We start from the raw sequence: 20,488 nt of genomic DNA on the forward strand, positions 1-20,488 counted from the left end.
AGCCACGCCTTGAATCTGCACGCCCCCATTAATTAACCTATCAGAGATTAGTAAAACATTACGCGACAGCATGGAGAGACACTAGAAAGCAACCATAGTGAGTGATGAAAAGAGAAAAACTAAACTAACAATGCTTTTGCACAACAACAAAAAATGTATTAGATGTTCATAGTAATTTACTTTCCACTATCAGTTCATAGTAATTTACTTCCCACTATCAGTTACATTTGGTTTCAGACATTCCATGAAAATGTTATTTTATCATTCTAAATGTGGATTAACCTCCATTTGCCACACTCAAAATGGCGACAGAACCTAACCATTCCTGACCTACTTTACGCAGGTGCCTGTGTTGACGTTTGTCCTCTTTTACCTTGTCAATCTGGGAAGAACTACGGAGCACTGGGTCACTTATCTCCAGCACTGTAAATTACAGGTCAGTCTATGTATTGAAATTAGCCAACATCTTTGGGACATTGATGAAACAGTAAGCCTGGGCTCGTGTCTAGTCTGTAAACAAACTCGATACTATGCTTTTCCAGCTTGATAGTCGAGCAAGACTGACTGACTGACTGGCTATCAAGCTAGCTAATAGTATTAATTTATCTGCATGTAGCAACTAGCTAAATAGCTAGCTAGCTAGCTTTTTTAGTTATCGCAACTAACATTTTAACCTCAACTAACGTGGCCAACACACACTGAGTTGAGTTAATTGCTGTAATTTCAGTTGCCTGCAGATCGACATTTAGCTAGCTATAAAGAGTTAGCATAGCTACTAGCTAATGCTAATGTTATCTTTTGTAACAACTTGTCTGCCTACCACCACATCGTTCTTTCAACATTCTCGAAACTAATCATGACTTATTTCACCTCTCAAACTATCCTATACAGCTACATGAGGTCAAATTGCTAGTTGCTTTCTCTGGTTGAGCCACCTTCTCTCTCAATTGTATTTCTTTTATTTATTTATTTCACCTTTATTTAACCAGGTAAGCCAGTTGAGAACAAGTTCTCATTTACAATTGCGACCTGGCCAAGATAAAGCAAAGCAGTGCGATAAAAACAACAACACAGAGTTACATATGGGGTAAAACAAACAAAGTCAAAAATACAACAGAAAATATATATACAGTGTGTGCAAATGTAGCAAGTTATGGAGGTAAGGCAATAAATAGGCCATAGTGCAAAATAATTACAATTAGTATTAACGCTGGAATGATAGAGATGATGTGCAAATAGAGATACTGGGGTGCAAATAAGCAAAATAAATAACAACATGGGGATGAGGTAGTTGTGTGGGCTAATTTATGTTAATTATTAATGCATAGTCACTTTAACTCTACCCACATGTACATATTACCTCAACTAGCCGGTGCCCCCGCACATTGACTCTGCACCAGTACCCCCCTGTATATATAGCCTCCCTACTGTTATTTTATTTTACTTCTGCTCTTTTTTTCTCAACACTTTTTTTATTAAAAAATAAATGCATTGTTTGTTAAGGGCTGTAAGTAAGCATTTCACTGTAATGTCTACTACACCTGTTGTATTCGGCGCATGTGGCCAATAACATTTGATTTGATTTTATTTGAATTTCAGATGGGCTGTGTACAGGTGCAGTGATCGGTAAGGTGCTCTGACAACTGATGCTTAAAGTTAGTGAGGGAGATAAGAGTCTCCAGCTTCAGAGATTTTTGCAGTTTGTTCCAGTCATTGGCAGCAGAGAACTGGAAGGAATGGCGGCCAAAGGAGGTGTTAGCTTTGGGGATGACCAGTGAGATATACCTGCTGGAGCGCATACTACGGGTGGGTGTTGCTATGGTGACCAATGAGCTAAGATAAGGCGGGGATTTGCCTAGCAGTGATTTATAGATGGCCTGGAGCCAGTGGGTTTGGCGACGAATATGTAGTGAGGACCAGCCAACAAGACCGTACAGGTCACAGTGGTGGGTAGTATATGGGGCTTTGGTGACAAAACGGATGGCACTGTGATAGACTACATCCAATTTGCTGAGTAGAGTGTTGGAGGCTATTTTGTAAATGACATCGCCGAAGTCAAGGATCGGTAGGATAGTTAGTTTTACGAGGGCATGTTTGGCAGCATGAGTGAAGGAGGCATTGTTGCGAAATAGGAAGCCGATTCTAGATTTAACTTTGGATTGGAGATGCTTAATGTGAGTCTGGAAGGAGAGTTTACAGTCTAACCAGACACCTAGGTATTTGTAGTTGTCCACATACTCTAGGTCAGACCTGTCGGGAGTAGTGATTCTAGTCGGGTGGGCGCCAGCAGCGTTCGATTGAAGAGCATGCATTTAGTTTTACTTGTGTTTAAGAGCAGTTGGAGGCTACGGAAGGAGTGTTGTATGGCATTGAAGCTCGTTTGGAGGTTTGTTAACACAGTGTCCAATGAAGGGCCAGATGTATACAAAATGTGTCGTCTGCGTAGAGGTGGATCTGAGAATCACCAGCAGCAAGAGCGACATCATTGATATACACAAATGACATGGTTGTTGAAAGTTATAACCTATCATGTCTTTGAAATGACAACTATTAGGGTTTGTTGCATTGTTTTATGGATTATTTGCTCCTAAATGTTTTCCTCCTTGTTTTTCTCTCATAGAAATCTATCTACCAATCATGGCACTGAGAAGCGCTGTGTGCCGTCTGCTGGTCAACCCCCAGAGATGCGCCATCATTTCAGCATCAAGATCACAGGGATCAGCAGCGCCTGCACAAAAGGGTATAACATTACCCAATAATGACCTTGCCATCATGAGAACACAATGGTAGCAGTTTTACAAAGCCATTCTTACAATCATCATGCCTCTATTTACATTTACGTCATTTAGCAGACGCTCTTATCCAGAGAGACTTACAAATTGGTGCATTCACCTTATAGCCAGTGGGATAACCACTTTACAATATGTATTTTTTTGGTGGGGGGGTAAGGGGGGTAGAAGGATTACTTTATCCTATCCCAGGTATTCCTTAAAGAGGTGGGGTTTCAAGTGTCTCCGGAAGGTGGTGAGTGACTCCGCTGTCCTGGCGTCGTGAGGGAGCTTGTTGCACCATTGGGGTGCCAGAGCAGCGAACAGTTTTGACTGGGCTGAGCGGGAACTGTGCTTCCGCAGAGGTAGGGGGGCCAGCAGGCCAGAGGTGGATGAATGCAATGCCCTCGTTTGGGTGTAGGGACTGATCAGAGCCTGAAGGTACGGAGGTGCCGTTCCCCTCACAGCTCCGTAGGCAAGCACCATGGTCTTGTAGCAGATGCGAGCTTCAACTGGAAGCCAGTGGAGTGTGCGGAGGAGCGGGGTGACGTGAGAGAACTTGGGAAGGTTGAACACCAGACGGGCTGCGGCATTCTGGATGAGTTGTAGGGGTTTAATGGCACAGGCAGGGAGCCCAGCCAACAGCGAGTTGCAGTAATCCAGACGGGAGATGACAAGTGCCTGGATTAGGACCTGTGCCGCTTCCTGTGTAAGGCAGGGTCGTACTCTCCGAATGTTGTAGAGCATGAACCTACAGGATCGGGTCACCGCCTTGATGTTAGCGGAGAACGACAGGGTGTTGTCCAGGGTCATGCCAAGGCTCTTCGCACTCTGGGAGGAGGACACAACGGAGTTGTCAACCGTGATGGCGAGATCATGGAACGGGCAGTCCTTCCCCGGGAGGAAGAGCAGCTCCGTCTTGCCGAGGTTCAGCTTGAGGTGGTGATCCGTCATCCACACTGATATGTCTGCCAGACATGCAGAGATGCGATTCGCCACCTGATTATCAGACGGGGGAAAGGAGAAGATTAGTTGTGTGTTGTCTACGTACCAATGATAGGAGAGGCCATGTGAGGATATGACAGAGCCAAGTGACTTGGTGTATAGCGAGAATAGGAGAGGGCCTAGAACTGAGCCCTGGGGGACACCAGTGGTGAGAGCACGTGGTGCGGAGACAGATTCTCGCCACGCCACTTGGTAGGAGCGACCGGTCAGGTAGGACGCAATCCAAGAGTGAGCCGCGCCGGAGATGCCCAGATCGGAGAGGGTGGAGAGGAGGATCTGATGGTTCACAGTATCAAAGGCAGCAGACAGGTCTAGAAGGACAAGAGCAGAGGAGAGAGTTAGCTTTAGCAGTGCAGAGAGCCTCCGTGACACAGAGAAGAGCAGTCTCAGTTGAATGACCAGTCTTGAAACCTGACTGGTTTGGATCAAGAAGGTCATTCTGAGAGAGATAGCTTAGAGAGTAGGCTAAAGACGGCACGCTCAAGAGTTTGAGAGAAAAGAAAGAAGGGATACTGGTCTGTAGTTGTTGACATCAGAGGGATCGAGTGTTGGTTTTTTGAGAAGGGGTGCAACTCTTTGTCAGGGGAAGTACTCAATCTGTCCTTCAAGTGTAACCTTGTTTCCACAGATGCAGAGAAAGCTAGTGAGAAGAAGACTAAAGCACGTATGTCGATATCAACTCCATTTCAGATCAGTCATACATATATTGCCCTTCTATTATTTTTGGGGTCTGATGACTATTCAATTGTGCTTCTCTGCTCTATGATCCCTCTACTGAACCACCAGCCAAGGTTCAGTTTAACTGGCGGGATGGCCTGGAGCTGGAGGGTCAGCTGACTGAGGAAGAGATCATGATCCGAGACTCGTTCCGTGACTACTGTCAGGACAAACTCATGCCCCGCATTCTGATGGCCAACAGAAACGAAGGTGGGTCTGACTCTTGAGACACACCATCACCCAGGCAGGGCCCATTGGGCTATTTATGCCAATAACCTAGGAAGGAACCCTTAAGGATCAGTTTTGCCCTTTAAGATGGAATGTCAATATTATGAATTTTGGCAGTTATGCAAACCGTGTCATCATAACATGCTGCCTGTTTTGTCTCGCTTAGTGTTCCATCGGGACATTGTGTCAGAGATGGGGGAGCTGGGTGTCCTGGGCCCAACCATTAAAGGTGAGTCAATACCTTTGCGATCTGGAGGGCGGCCTTGCCGATATCATGGACAGTAATGGTTTAAGAACATTCCAAGATTTGAAAGACATACATTACACATTACCAGGTAAATCCTTGTTTCTATATTTACAACTTAGGTCAGCTATGCTGGCCTATGGAGTCCCTTGGGAAACCCAACTACCAAACCATCCAATGATGGGATTTATAAATAAATTATCTGGGCTCCCAAAAAGACTGATCTCTATAATATATAAACAACTTTTGGAAAACTCATATTCTGAGCTAGCTATTAAAAAAAGTTTGGTTCACAGATCTTGTTGAATCTGAACAACCCTTTAACTGGAACAGAATATGGAAAAATATGGCATCCCGTAATCCGAACCATCAAAAGTTTGTTCACAGACTGCATTTAACTCCAAGGGAACGTTTTACGATGAAATTGGCCCCAACACCATATGCTGTGGGAGTGCCCTGCAGTTAAATGCTTCTGGGGCAAAGGTACAAGTGCGAAGTGCATTAATGTAAATATTAAATGCTTTGCATATATTATGTTACCTAACGATGATAGCTCCTTGAATCTTAATCAATCAGAGACGATTACTGGCTCTTAGATGGCAATCACCTCACTCTCCCAATTCGCCAGTGGATACAGTTACTATTAGAAGTTATAACATTAGAATTATCGACAGCTAGAATGAATGGTGCTAGTCAAATAACAATTGAGGCTTGGACAAATGTACTTGACTGTAAACTGATGAGCGGGACGGGAAGGGGATGTATTTCTTACTTTTCTTTTGAGTGGCAGCCTACAGGTACATGTTTTATAAACGTATGATTTGAAATGGATAATGTACCTGTAAGCCCCCCGGGGGTTATATCATTCTCTGAAAGCTTTCTAAGAGTGATTTTGTTTTCTGTGAAATTGACTGATCATTTTGATCACAGACAGTTAAAGACTATTTGTTTTTCAGAATCAACTATATGTGTGATGCCAGAAACACTCAAATATAGATCATGTAAATTAGATAACTGGATAGATAATGTAAATTCACTTAATTCCCTTTTAATATAGGCCTACTGTTTGTTTGGAGGTTATTGCCTATGATGTGACCTCTCTCCCTCCACACTTTGACCAGGCTATGGCTGTGCTGGGACGAGCTATGTGGCCTACGGTTTGATCGCAAGGGAAGTGGAGAGGGTGGACAGCGGCTACCGCTCTGTCATGAGTGTGCAGTCCTCCCTGGTCATGCACCCTATCTACGCATATGGTACCGAAGAGCAGAAGGAGAAGTGGCTGCCCAGGCTGGGTAAGGAGGAGGGGACATCCACATCCCCTAGGCCTCATCTTAAATGAAGCACAATCCTGTTTATATCTGGGTGTATTTGTCCTGTAATGCATCCTCTACCTCCCAGCTCGTGGAGAGATCCTGGGCTGTTTTGGGTTGACTGAGCCCAACCACGGCAGTGACCCCGGTGGAATGGAGACCCGGGCCAAGTTCAACCCCTCCAGCCGCACCTTCACCCTCACCGGCTCCAAGACCTGGTGAGTAGGACTGGGAGACTGTATTTCACTACATAGTAGTGATGGGGGAAGAAATCGATACAGTTACATATTGCAATATTATTATGGGCGATTATTTATTTATATATTTATATATATATATATATATATATATATATATATATATATATATATATATATATATATATATATATATATATATATATATATATATATATATACAGTATCTCACAAAAGTGAGTACACCCCTCACATTTTTGTAAATATTTGAGTATATATTTTCATGTGACAACACTGAAGAAATGACACTTTGCTATAATGTAAAGTAGTGTGTACAGCTTGTATAACAGTGTAAATTTGCTGTCCCCTCAAAATAACACAACACACAGCCATTAATGTCTAAACCGCTGGCAACAAAAGTGAGTACACCCCTAAGTGAAAATGTCCAAATTGGGCCCAAAGTGTCAATATTTTGTGTGGCCACCACCATTTTCCAGCACTGCCTTAACCCTCTTGGGCATGGAGTTCACCAGAGCTTCACAGGTTGCCACTGGAGTCCTCTTCCACTCCTCCATGACGACATCACGGAGCTGGTGGATGTTAGAGACCTTGCACTCCTCCACCTTCCGTTTGAGGATGCCCCACAGATGCTCAATAGGGTTTAGGTCTGGAGACATGCTTGGCCAGTCCATCACCTTTACCCTCAGCTTCTTTAGCAAGGCAGTGGTCGTCTTGGAGGTGTGTTTGGGGTTGTTATCATGTTGGAATACTGCCCTGCGGCCCAGTCTCCGAAGGGAGGGGATCATGCTCTGCTTCAGTATGTCACAGTACATGTTGGCATTCATGGCTCCCTCAATGAACTGTAGCCCCCCAGTGCCGGCAGCACTCATGCAGCCCCAGACAATGACACTCCCACCACCATGCTTGACTGTAGGCAAGACACACTTGTCTTTGTACTCCTCACCTGGTTGCCGCCACACACGCTTGACACCATCTGAACCAAATAAGTTTATCTTGGTCTCATCAGACCACAGGACATGGTTCCAGTAATCCATGTCCTTAGTCTGCTTGTCTTCAGCAAACTGTTTGCGGGCTTTCTTGTGCATCATCTTTAGAAGAGGCTTCCTTCTGGGACGACAGCCATGCAGACCAATTTGATGCAGTGTGCGGCGTATGGTCTGAGCATTGACAGGCTGACCCCCCCACCCCTTCAACCTCTGCAGCAATGCTGGCAGCACTCATACCTCTATTTCCAAAAAACAACCTCTGGATATGACGCTGAGCACGTGCACTCAACTTCTTTGGTCGACCATGGCGAGGCCTGTTCTGAGTGGAACCTGTCCTGTTAAACCGCTGTATGGTCTTGGCCACCGTGCTGCAGCTCAGTTTCAGGGTCTTGGCAATCTTCTTATAGCCCAGGCCATCTTTATGTAGCGCAACAATTCTTTTTTTCAGATCCTCAGAGAGTTCTTTGCCATGAGGTGCCATGTTGAACTTCCAGTGACCAGTATGAGGGAGTGTGAGAGCGATGACACCAAATTTAACACACCTGTTCCCCATTCACACCTGAGACCTTGTAACACTAACGAGTCACATGACACCGGGGAGGGAAAATGGCTAATTGGGCCGAATTTGGACATTTTCACTTAGGGGTGTACTCACTTTTGTTGCCAGCGGTTTAGACATTAATGGCTGTGTGTTGAGTTATTTTGAGGGGACAGCAAATTTACACTGTTATACAAGCTGTACACTCACTACTTTACATTGTAGCAAAGTGTCATTTCTTCAGTGTTGTCACATGAAAAGATATACTCAAATATTTACAAAAATGTGAGGGGTGTACTCACTTTTGTGAGATACTGTATAAGGGGGAAAAAGTATTTGATCCCCTGCTGATTTTGTACGTTTGCCCACTGACAAAGAAATTATCAGTATATAATTTTAATGGTAGGTTTATTTGAACAGTGAGAGACAGAATAACAACAAAAAAATCCAGAAAAACGCATGTCAAAAATGTTATAAATTGATTTGCATTTTAATGAGGGAAATAAGTATTTGACCCCCTCTCAATCAGAAAGATTTCTGGCTCCCAGTTGTCTTTTATACAGGTAACGAGCTGAGATTAGGAGCACACTCTTAAAGGGAATGCTCCTAATCTCAGTTTGTTACCTGTATAAAAGACACCTGTCCACAGAAGCAATCAATCAATCAGATTCCAAACTCTCCTCCATGGCCAAGACCAAAGAGCTCTCCAAGGATGTCAGGGACAAGATTGTAGACCTACACAAGGCTGGAATGGGCTACAAGACCACCGCCAAGCAGCTTGGTGAGAAGGTGACAACAGTTGGTGCGATTATTCGCAAATGGAAGAGACCCAAAATAACTGTCAATCTCCCTCGGCCTGGGGCTCCATGCAAGATCTCACCTCATGGAGTTGCAATGATCATGAGAACGGTGAGGAGTCAGCCCAGAACTACACGGGAAGATCTTGTCAATGATCTCAAGGCAGCTGGGACCAAAGTCACCAAGAAAACAATTGGTAACACACTACGCCGTGAAGGACTGAAATCCTGCAGCGCCCGCAAGGTCCCCCTGCTCAAGAAAGCACATATACAGAGCCGTCTGAAGTTTGCCAATGAACATCTGCATGATTCAGAGGAGAACTGGGTGAAAGTGTTGTGGTCAGATGAGACCAAAATCGAGCTCTTTGGCATCAACTCAACTCGCTGTGTTTGGAGGAGGAGGAATGCTGCCTATCACCCCAAGAACACCATCCCCACCGTCAAACATGGAGGTGGAAACATTATGCTTTGGGGGTGTTTTTCTGCTAAGGGGACAGGACAACTTCACCGCATCGAAGGGACGATGGACGGGACCATGTACCGTCAAATCTTGGGTGAGAACCTCCTTCCCTCAGCCAGGGCATTGAAAATGGGTCGTGGATGGGTATTCCAGCATGACAATGACCCAAAACACACGGCCAAGGCAACAAAGGAGTGGCTCAAGAAGAAGCACATTAAGGTCCTGGAGTGGCCTAGCCAGTCTCCAGACCTTAATCCCATAGAAAATCTGTGGAGGGAGCTGAAGGTTCGAGTTGCCAAACGTCAGCCTCGAAACCTTAATGACTTGGAGAAGATCTGCAAAGAGGAGTGGAACAAAATCCCTCCTGAGATGTGTGCAAACCTTGTGGCCAACTACAAGAAACGTCTGACCTCTGTGATTGCCAACAAGGGTTTTGCCACCAAGTACTAAGTCATGTTTTGCAGAGGGGTCAAATACTTATTTCCCTCATTAAAATGCAAATCAATTTATAACATTTTTGACATGCGTTTTTCTGGATTTTTGTGTTGTTGTTCTGTCTCTCACTGTTCAAATAAACCTACCTTTAAAATTATAGCCTGATCATGTCTTTGTCAGTGGGCAAATGTACAAAATCAGCAGGGGATCAAATACTTTTTTCCCTCACTGTATACTATTTTTTTTGCTAGATAGTTTTAGTCAGCTGTACCTGCACCAAAACTCTGGTATTTTTCATCCTATAGCTTGTTCTCCATTTTAAATAGTGAGCCAACATATTTTTAGCACTTTTATTTCCATGACTGATCAAAACTCATTTTCTCATTCTCTGTCTTGTCTCTGCAGCAGACATATACAGTGGAGAAAAAAAGTATTTAGTCAGCCACCAATTGTGCAAGTTCTCCCACTTAAAAAGATGAGAGGCCTGTAATTTTCATCATAGGTGCACGTCAACTATGACAGACAAATTGAGGGGGAAAAATCCAGAAAATCACATTGTAGGATTTCTAATGAATTTATTTGCAAATTATGGTGGAAAATAAGTATTTGGTCATCTACAAACAAGCAAGATTTCTGGGTCTCACAGACTTGTAACTTCTTCTTTAAGAGGCTCCTCTGTCCTCCACTCGTTACCTGTATTAATGGCACCTGTTTGAACTTGTTATCAGTGTAAAATACACCTGTCCACAACCTCAAACAGTCACACTCCAAACTCCACTATGGCCAAGACCAAAGAGCTGTCAAAGGACACCAGAAACAAAATTGTAGACCTGCACCAGGCTGGGAAGATTGAATCTGCAATAGGTAAGCAGCTTGGTTTGAAGAAATCAACTGTGGGAGCAATTATTAGGAAAAGGAAGACATACAAGACCACTGATAATCTCCCTCGATCTGGGGCTCCACGCAAGATCTCACCCCGTGGGGTCAAAATGATCACAAGAATGGTGAGCAAAAATCCCAGAACCACACAGGGGGACCTAGTGAATGACCTGCAGAGAGCTGGGACCAAAGTAACAAAGCCTACCATCAGTAACACACTACGCCGCAAGGGACTCATCCTGCAGTGCCAGACATGTCCCCCTGCTTAAGCCAGTACATGTCCAGGCCCGTCTGAAGTTTGCTAGAGTGCATTTGGATGATCCAGAAGAGGATTGGGAGAATGTCATATGGTCAGATGAAACCAAAATAGAACTTTTTGGTAACTCAACTCGTCGTGTTTGGAGGACAAAGAATGCTAAGTTGCATCCAAAGAACACCATACCTACTGTGAAGCATGGGGGTGGAAACATCATGCTTTGGGGCTGTTTTTCTGCAAAGGGACCAGGACAACTGATCCGTGTAAAGGAAAGAATGAATGGGGCCATGTATCGTGAGATTTTGAGTGAAAACCTCCTTCCATCAGCAAGGGCATTGAAGATGAAACGTGGCTGGGTCTTTCAGCATGACAATGATCCCAAACACACCGCCCGGGCAACGAAGGAGTGGCTTCGTAAGAAGCATTTCAAGGTCCTGGAGTGGCCTAGCCAGTCTCCAGATCTCAACCCCATAGAAAATCTTTGGAGGGAGTTGAAAGTACGTGTTGCCCAGCGACAGCCCCAAAACATCACTGCTCTAGAGGAGATCTGCATGGAGGAATGGGCCAAAATACCAGCAACAGTGTGTGAAAACCTTGTGAAGACTTACAGAAAACGTTTGACCTGTGTCATTGCCAACAAAGGGTATATAAAAAGTATTGAGAAACTTTTGTTATTGACCAAATACTTATTTTCCACCATAATTTGCAAATAAATTCATTAAAAATCCTACAATGTGATTTTCTGGACTTTTTTTTCTCATTTTGTCTGTCATAGTTGACGTGTACCTATGATGAAAATTACAGGCCTCTCTCATCTTTTTAAGTGGGAGAACTTGCACAATTGGTGGCTGACTAAATACTTTTTTTCCCCACTGTAGTGAGCAATATGTTTGGAATATAAAATCGCAATAAAATCGCAGTATTGAATCACAATACATATAGAATCATGAAAATTGCAATACATATTGTATCGGCACCTAAGTATCGTGGTAATAGCGTAGCGAGAGGTCCCTGGCAATTCCCTGCCCTACTACATAGTGAAGGAAACAGTTCATCACCCAATGAGCATGAGGACTTCAGGACTGACTGGACAGTGCTGTGTGTAGCTGGATAGCAGGCATTAGGGGAACCTTGATGTACACTACTGTCAAAAGTTTTAGAACACCTACACATTCAAGGGTTTTTCTTTATTTTTACTATTTTCTACATTGTAGAATAATATTGAAGACATCGAAACAATGAAATAACACATGGAATCACGTAGTAACCAAAAGTGTTCTTCAAGATTCTTCAAATAGCCACCCTTTGCCTTGATGACAGCTTTGCACACTCTTGGCACTCTCAACCAGCTTCACCTGGAATGCTTTTCTAACAGTCTTGAAGGTGTTCCCACATATGCTGAGCACTTGTTGGCTGCTTTTCCTTCACTGCGGTCCGATTCAGCCCAAACCATCTCAATTTGGTTGAGGTCAGGGGATTGTGGAGGCCAGGTGCAGCACACCATCACTCTCCTTCTTGGTAAAATAGCCCTTACACAGTCTGGAGGTGTGTTGGGTCATTGTCCTGTTGAAAAACAAATCATAGTCCCACTAAGGCCAAACCAGATGGGATGGCATATCGCTGCAGAATGCTGTGGTAGCCATGCTGGTTAAGTGTGCCTTGAATTCTAAATAGATCAGACAGTGTCACCAGCAAAGCACCCCCACACCATAACACCTCCTCCTCTATGCTTTACGGTGGGAAATACACATGCGGAATTCATCCGTTCACCCACACCGCGTCTCACAAAGACACGGCGGTTGGAACCAAAAATCTCCAATTTGGACTCCAGACCAAAGGACACATTTCCACCGGTCTAATGTCCATTGCTCATGTTTCTTGGCCCAAGCAAGTCTCTTCTTCTTATTGGTGTCCTTTAGTGGTTTCTTTGCAGCAATTCGACCATGAAGGCCTGATTCACACAGTCTCCTCTGAACAGTTGATGTTCAGATGTCTGTTACTTCAACTCTGTGAAGCATTTATTTGGGCTGCAATTTCTGAGGCTGGTAACTCTAATGAACTTATCCTCTGCAGCAGAGGTAACTCTGGGTCTTCTATTCCTGTGGCGGTCCTCATGAGATCCAGTTTCATCATAGCGCTTGATGGTTTTTGCGACTGCACTTGAAGAAACGTTCAAAGTTCTTGAAATTTTCCGTATTGACTGACCTTCATGTCTTAAAGTAATGATGGACTGTCGTTTCTCTTTGCATATTTGAGCTGTTCTTGCCATAATATGGACTTGTTCTTTTACCAAATAGGGCTATCTTCTGTATACCCCCCCACCTTGTCACAACACAACTGATTGGCTCAAACGCATTAAGAAGGAAAGAAATTCCACAAATTAACTTTTAAGAAGGCACACCTGTTAATTGAAATGCATTCCAGGTGACTACCTCATGAAGCTGGTTGAGAGAATGCCAAGAGTGTGCAAAGCTGTCATCAAGGCAAAGGGTGGCTATTTGAAGAATATAAAATACACTTTTTTTGGTTACTACATGATTCCAAATGTGTTATTTCATAGTTTTGATGTCTTCACTATTATTCTACAATGTAGAAAATAGTACAAATAAAGAAAAACCCTTGAATGAGTAGGTGTTCTAAAACTTTTGACCGGTAGTGTATGTACTGTGATGTAGTCAGTGTTTTGGTTTTGAGTTTGAGCCCATGCGAAGAACTTTGGAATTGCTTCCTATAAATAGCCAATGGATCATATAACAGAACAAACACCTACAGACATTGATGAATGCTACCTTTATCTCAACACCTTGGAATGCATTCCTCTGCTCATTGAAAAGGCAACCTATTAATGAAACGTCAAGAATAGGCTACTTCCAAAATTTCGGAAGAATAGGAATATGTGCTTTCTATTATACAGAAATCTTAATTCGATTTTATATTCATTAGAGTATTTTTTTTTTTATACGTCTTGTTCAAATAATAAACCCAAGATCAAGCGGTTTGGCTCTTGTATAAATTGTTAACAACATTTCGCTCTGTACTAGTCCACAGGGTGGTGCTGTTCACAAATATATTAATGCTAGGTGCATGAATATTAGGTTTCCCTCAGTTGCCATTTACTCAGGTTTCACAGAGTGTTATGATTCTGAACTGAGAGAAGTCAGCAGTGACTGAGCACTGAACTGGACTTTGGTTGTATTCTTAACCATTGAGTGCATTGGCCCTCACAATTGCGTAAGCTTAACACTGAATAAATAAATAAATGTTAATTGGTAACTTGGGCCTGTAGTTCAGGTTTTAGATATTTTATGTAACACTGTTTCCTCTGGGGGAATGCAGCTTCCACAACTTCAACCAAATGCTTAGTTTGACATTGAGTACGTGGTTCTGCTCAATTTTACCATCACGTCTTGTGAAACTTTTGCGAAACTGTCCTCATATAGCCCTAGAAACCAGGCTCACTCTGTAGCATACTGATAAAATGGCTCCTCCTTAAATTGCTATATCTTCCCTCATCTCCTTCACCTTCGTCAGGATCACCAACTCCCCTGTGGCAGACATCGCTGTGGTCTGGGCCAAGTGTGACGATGGGAAGGTGCGTGGCTTCATCCTGGAGCGCGGTATGAAGGGCTTCACCACACCCAAGATCGAGGGCAAGTTCTCCCTGAGGGCGTCTGCCACCGGCATGATCATCATGGACGAAGTGGAGGTTCCTGAGGAGAACCTGCTGCCCAAAGTCTCTGGCCTGGGGGTGAGTAGAGGCCAGGATACCACTGTCATGTACTGACTTTTATGTGGATGGCCAGACCTCCTTATGTTGTTTAATCCTGTTGTTATAAATATTTGTCTGTTCTCTTTGGCTCTAGGGTCCCTTTGGTTGCCTAAACAACGCCCGGTATGGCATCGCCTGGGGTTCACTAGGTGCTGCAGAGTTCTGCTTCCACACGGCCCGTCAGTACACACTAGACAGGTGAGGATTCTGCAGCTACTATTGGTATGAGATGTTGTTTTGGATGTGAAGGACCGAGCAATAGTCTGTAGCTCTTCAATCTTACTTTGTCTTCTCAGCCTTTCTGAGTGAACTTAAGATATTCTGCTACTCATGATATTTGTTCATCTCAGAATCCAGTTTGGAGTGCCCCTGGCCAGAAACCAGCTGATGCAGAAAAAGATGGCCGACATGTTGACAGAGATCACCATTGGCCTGCAGGCCTGTCTACAGCTAGGGAGACTCATCGACGCCAAGAAGTAAGAGGGAACTGGAAATGATGTGACATAATCATCTTGTAGTGTGACAATCCACTTTTTAACAAAGAACCACACACCATAGGGGAACTACAATTTCTGGTTGTTTCAGAGTGACTAGAACATGAGGAGGAGACTTATCTCATATTTTTCTTCTTCTCTCCTCCCTCAGGGCAGCCCCTGAGATGATCTCTATGCTGAAGAGGAACAGCTGTGGGAAGTCCCTGGACATTGCCCGGCAGGCCAGAGACATGCTGGGAGGAAACGGCATCTCTGACGAGTACCACATCATCCGCCATGTTATGAACCTGGAGGCCGTCAACACATACGAAGGTGAGGAGAAAGAAGGCCATAACCAGGTCTAAGATGATATGGATGTGTCAATGCTATGGATGTGGAAGCAAATCATGGTATATTTCCTCACCAGTAGAGGTCAGTAAATGTAATTACAATAAATAAATAGGTCTGCTTGGTCACATGGGGAAACCATTGAATTTTCCAAGATTTTTTCAAAGGAAAAAAACAGTCTCTTCTTATATATTTACTCAACTTTAGCATCAGCACTGTTCCACAGGGTTCCTTATATTGTTTTCTTTGTGTTCCAGGTACCCATGACATCCATGCCCTGATTCTGGGCAGAGCCATCACTGGACTACAGTCTTTTACTGTTAATAACTAACAGCCTGCTGCTAGTGCTCAAACAGACCACTAACAGAAACCTCAAGTCAATCTGTTCCTTAAGCAAAGGACAAGTAGTTCTACACTGCTTTGACTGCTTGTCATCTACAGTAACACTAACGCTAATGTTTCCTGTCTCTTGAGAATATGCACATTGAGTGCCGGTTTCCCGGACACATATTAAGCTTAGTCCTGGACTAAAAAGCATGCTCTATGGAGAATCTGAAATAGCTTTTTAGACCAGAACTAGGCTTAATCTGTGTCCGGCAAACCAGTATTTTATGCAAAAGACCAGGTAGGGTTTTAAAGGCAAGTCTATCATTGGTCTCATGGACAATTCATGAGTGTAATTATTTCAATTTATAAAAACAAAGCTATTTTTCTACTTTGTCATAAAACCCTAGTGCTTACTGGTTGTTTTGCACAATTTCGGACTACAATGTGTTTGTAATAGTTCACTATACGGTGGAAGTTAAGATGGTTCAGAATGAATAGCTTGTTTCCTCACAGAAATTGTAGTAAAATGGTTGTTGGACAAACATTTTAAAATGAGGTCAAGATCAATATGTATGTCCTGAGTTGTTAGAACTGTGATGGTACTAATGACCAATTATTGGTCATTGAATGCCAAATAATGTATACTGCATTTACTGTTAGAGTTTTAAAAAATAAGTTAAATCAATTGAAGTCAAATATAAGTTATATTAAAGCAGTTTAAATAATCATGCCATTGCTTTTTTAGGGGGGGGATATTCCACAAAGTGTCTTTTGGGTCCCTTTGACATTTTAAATATAAATTGTACGCCAATATTGATTTTTAAAAGCCTGTTACATGAAATGAAGTGCTCTTTAATATAGACCACATGGAGAATTCAATAAATCTGATTTGTATTATGAATAAAGACTTGCTAAATTGCCTAGATTCAGCATGTTGACATGTCCCTCTGTGCACTCTGTGACTTCTGGAAGATTTTAACTCACTTAACCCCAAAATGTCTCCCAAGTTTTCGCCATCATTGTAAAGCCCTAGTTATTTTGTTGCTTTGACAAGGTCATTCCCGAAGATTATTATTTATTTAATTTATATCTGTACATTTTAAGGTCAACCCTGTTACGTGAACTGAACTCGTTTTATATATTTTTTCTAAACATTGAACATTAAGTCAAATAGTGTAAAAGAAGGTGAGTAGGTTCTACTCTTTTTGGCAATTTTCTGGTGTTTTGTGATGGAAAACTGAGTGGGTCGAGCATAACAAGTCAACCCTGTTACCTACCATGGATAGACAGACTAGAAATGTTTTAACAATTTAATTTGTTGGGTGAAGCTTGCATTCAATTGCCACTGTTGCACACAAGCTTCCATTCCCCGTCACAAGGGAATTTATGGCTGATTTAAGATGTCGTCAACCCTGTTATGGTCCACCCTGTTACTTTATTTGGCACTTAATATGCACTTACTATAGTATTTTTATTTATTTAAAAAACTTTTTTTTATTAAGTTCTCTGTGTTCCTTAATGCATATGTGACCCATATGCATTAAGGTGAATGTTTTGGATTCTAAACTGGGCACAAGTAAATATTCTGGCCCATTAAATATATTGTTCTATAATGCTATTTGGTCACATGGTGATAGGTATGAACAAAAATATCCACACAAGTTATGTAATAAATAATTTATAAACAAAAGCTTCTTCCAACACCTGCTCAGTTTACAACCACTGTTTTATGTTCTAGTTTACATATACCACAGTCAAACAAACACAAGGCATTGCTTTAATTATGCTAGACCTCCCAGAAGTGGGGATGCTATAAGGCAGTTAAAATAAATTAATGGCTGGGTAGATGTCAGTGCTCAGCTGTCTGCTGCAGGCTGTTGTTGATGGCTGATAAGGTCTGACTGGCTCCCTGCAGCTCCATACTGAGCTGACTGCTCCTCTCCAGCACCTCAGACAGCTCCTGCAGATTAGCCTCCATCCCACAGCCATGCTCCTCATAGCTGCTGAACATCTGCTCCTTCACCTGCTGGCACACCTCACTCACCTGGGGAGGGCGGCAAACACGCAGATACACACTAGTCACAGTCACACTCCTCCACATAAACATTAAGACTCAATCTCAATGCATTCTTTTTTAACTACAGAAAAATATGACCATGTGCTTTTTACTCAACAGTAGAACAGTGATACCTTATTAATTAACTTGTTCTCGAAGGTGGTCATGATTTCCTGGTCCATGGCTCGGCTCTGGTTGATTCTCTCTATCAGATCCTGGGCCTTCTTCCCTATCTCCTCTATCGTTGAACTGACAACATTCGTTGTCTCCTCACCTGGGAGCTCGCTGGAAGTACTGTTGTGTACATCACCTCTATCGGAGATGTTTGAAATGTTGATGCCGGAGTCCTCACTTCCATGAAAAAAAACAACGTTAAATACTGAACAGAACACATAATGAATAATACTTTAAACCCAGTAACTCCATACCTTTGCTGTCCATGGCTATCGTCCAGTGTCACAAACGAAAATGTCTCATCAGGGATGTCCTGGTCTGGCCCATGTCCTTTATCAGGGTCCTACGGATACAGGGAGAAATGTCAATCAAACCATAACATTTTCTGAAAGCATACAGTTGTCAACAATAAGTAGCAAAGGATTCACAGGTGCAAGATATCAGTCATTCAGAGTTTTTTTTTTTTTTTTTTTTTGTCATTTAGCAGACGCTCTTTTCCAGAGCGACTTACAGGAGCAATTAGGGTTAAGTGCCTTGCTCAAGGGCACATCGACAGACTTTTCACCTAGTTGGCTCGGGGATTAGAACCAGCGACCTTTCAGTTACTGGCACAACGCTCTTACCCACTAAGCTACCTGCCGCCCAAGTTTGAGCTGGACATTCTAATTTTTTCCTTCATTTACCATGGGTGATGAGGGATGATGATGACCGGGTTTTGGTGTAGACTGAGAGGTAGGGGCTGGCTTTCCAAAGAAGAGCTGGGACATTTTCTATGAGCAAAATGGTGCATAGGAAAAATAAATGCAACCGATATGGAAGTTAGCTAATTCTGTAACATCTCAACCAAAACCACTTTCTCTAACCTTCTCTGACTCAACTAACGTTACATTAGGCTATGCTAGCCAGCTAGCCTAGCTAGGCATAAAGCTAACCTCAGTCTGATCTGATCATGACAAAACCAAGTAGGTATCCAGTCTCCACAGAGTTTTGTCAAGGGTAACTCATGTGGTGGTAACCAAAATATTAGGAATATTTAGCGAAACTCCATTGGAAACAACAAAATACTGTTGCTGGCTACTTACCAAAAAAAATATATATTATTCAGTTGCACTGTCTCATAAAGGTTTTCGTCAGAACTGTCTGGCCAACTCGAAAAATGCGCGCGAAAATGCGCTCTGGAGGACACGTGCTGTGAAATGGTCAGCTGTTCAACTAGTGTCAAAGTCGACTCAGAACAATAATGCATCACGCACCCGCACGCATTCTGAATGATTTAATGCATATTCTTTCAAATCATTCTCAAACAAACAAATGTTATCAAACATATGACATATTCAAATTAAATGTAAACTGTGAGGCTGGGGTCTGGTCAAGACAGTGGGGGAAAACATTTAGAGAGAGCACCAGAGATGTGGTATTTTCAGGATGAACTTTGTGTGATCAAACAAACTTTAAAGTGCATCCAATCTGAGCTCAGACAATGTGAAAAGGTTTTGATATCTGGGGATTAGGCCTACTAAGGTTATGCCAGTGGGATTTAAACAGAAGTGATCAGCAAACTGAAAAAAATACAGAAAAGAGAGGGGGAGCTGGGAAGAAGTTAAAACAACGTCAAACCAAGGGCTGAATTTCATGTAAGGCAGTTCCTAAAATAGACAAAACACCTAGCACCAGAAGGGTGAACAGGATGATGCAGAGCAGATGGTGTGACAGACTGAGGAAGCTATAGGGTCTTCAGTCTGAGACCTGAACTCTATAAATTTTATGCACTCTAGGGGTGTTTTCTCCCCTTCCCCACAGTCAATAGAGCTATCATGCTTCACATGTGCAGTGGCCTAATCTGCTTTGGCGACTTTGACGCAGTGTCTGGGTCAAACTTATATACAGTTGAAGTCGGAAGTTTACACACACCTTAGCCAAATACATTTAAACTCAGTTTTTCACAATTCCTGACATTTCATCCTAGTAAAAAATCCCTGTCTTGGGTCAGTTAGGATCACCACTTTATTTTAAGAATGTGAAATGTCAGAATAATAGTAGAGAGAATGATTTATTTCAGCTTTTATTTCTTTCATCACATTCCCAGTGGGTCAGAAGCTTACATACACTCAATTAGTATTTGGTAGCATTGCCTTTAAATCGTTTAACTTGGGTCAAATGTTTCGGGTAGCCTTCCACAAGCTTCCCACAATAAGTTGGCTGAATTTTGGTCCATTCCTCCTGACAGAGCTGGTGTAACTGTGTCAGGTTTGTAGGCCTCCTTGCTCGCACACGCTTTTTCAGTTCTGCCCACACATTTTCTATAGGATTTAGGTCAGAGCTTTGTGATGGCCACTCCAATACCTTGACTTTATTGTCCTTAAGCCATTTTGGCACAACTTTGGAAGTATGCTTGGGGTCATTGTCCATTTGGAAGACCCATTTGCGATCAAGCTTTAACTTCCTGACTGATGTCTTGGGATGTTGCTTCAATATATCCACATCATTTTCCTTCCTCATG

General features: G+C 42.8%; 2 protein-coding genes across 3 annotated transcripts; one reads left to right on the forward strand and one right to left on the reverse strand.

Moving 5' to 3' along the window:
- Positions 1-293: 293 nt before the first annotated feature.
- On the forward strand, positions 294-16,687 carry LOC311100668 (glutaryl-CoA dehydrogenase, mitochondrial-like). Of its 2 annotated transcripts, XM_084141602.1 has the most exons (13): positions 294-436; positions 1,600-1,806; positions 2,621-2,740; positions 4,402-4,437; positions 4,560-4,700; positions 4,885-4,947; positions 6,084-6,254; positions 6,361-6,490; positions 14,373-14,589; positions 14,705-14,808; positions 14,961-15,086; positions 15,256-15,416; positions 15,689-16,687. In XM_084141602.1, the coding sequence occupies exons 3-13, from the start codon at positions 2,638-2,640 to the stop codon at positions 15,760-15,762; spliced, it is 1,326 nt and encodes a 441-aa protein (XP_083997728.1). In that variant the 5' UTR covers positions 294-436; positions 1,600-1,806; positions 2,621-2,637; the 3' UTR covers positions 15,763-16,687. The 2 variants fall into 2 exon arrangements, with proteins under 2 accessions (XP_083997728.1, XP_083997729.1); XM_084141603.1 differs by lacking the exon at positions 1,600-1,806.
- Positions 16,688-17,517: 830 nt separating this feature from the next.
- LOC311100740 (synaptonemal complex central element protein 2-like) lies at positions 17,518-19,131 on the reverse strand. The gene is made up of 5 exons (XM_084141702.1): positions 19,071-19,131; positions 18,672-18,758; positions 18,243-18,331; positions 17,949-18,165; positions 17,518-17,802 (listed from the first exon to the last, which is right to left on the reverse strand). The coding sequence occupies exons 2-5, from the start codon at positions 18,753-18,755 to the stop codon at positions 17,608-17,610; spliced, it is 585 nt and encodes a 194-aa protein (XP_083997828.1). The 5' UTR covers positions 18,756-18,758; positions 19,071-19,131; the 3' UTR covers positions 17,518-17,607.
- Between the last annotated feature and the right edge of the window lie 1,357 nt (positions 19,132-20,488).

Source organism: Coregonus lavaretus, assembly GCF_964263955.1.
Source record: "Coregonus lavaretus genome assembly, chromosome: 2".
Classification (NCBI taxonomy): domain Eukaryota; kingdom Metazoa; phylum Chordata; class Actinopteri; order Salmoniformes; family Salmonidae; genus Coregonus; species Coregonus lavaretus.

Bases quoted from the DNA above. Each gene is read 5' to 3' on its own strand.
- LOC311100668 (XM_084141602.1), top strand. From the start codon at position 2,638: ATGGCACTGAGAAGCGCTGTGTGCCGTCTGCTGGTCAACCCCCAGAGA. The intron at 6,491-14,372 runs GTGAGTAGGACT...CACCTTCGTCAG, and splicing joins CTCACCGGCTCCAAGACCTG to GATCACCAACTCCCCTGTGG. The intron at 15,417-15,688 runs GTGAGGAGAAAG...TTTGTGTTCCAG, and splicing joins GGCCGTCAACACATACGAAG to GTACCCATGACATCCATGCC.
- LOC311100740 (XM_084141702.1), bottom strand. From the start codon at position 18,755: ATGTCCCAGCTCTTCTTTGGAAAGCCAGCCCCTACCTCTCAGTCTACA. The intron at 18,166-18,242 runs GTATGGAGTTAC...TTTTCATGGAAG, and splicing joins GATAGCCATGGACAGCAAAG to TGAGGACTCCGGCATCAACA. The intron at 17,803-17,948 runs GTATCACTGTTC...CGCCCTCCCCAG, and splicing joins AGAACAAGTTAATTAATAAG to GTGAGTGAGGTGTGCCAGCA.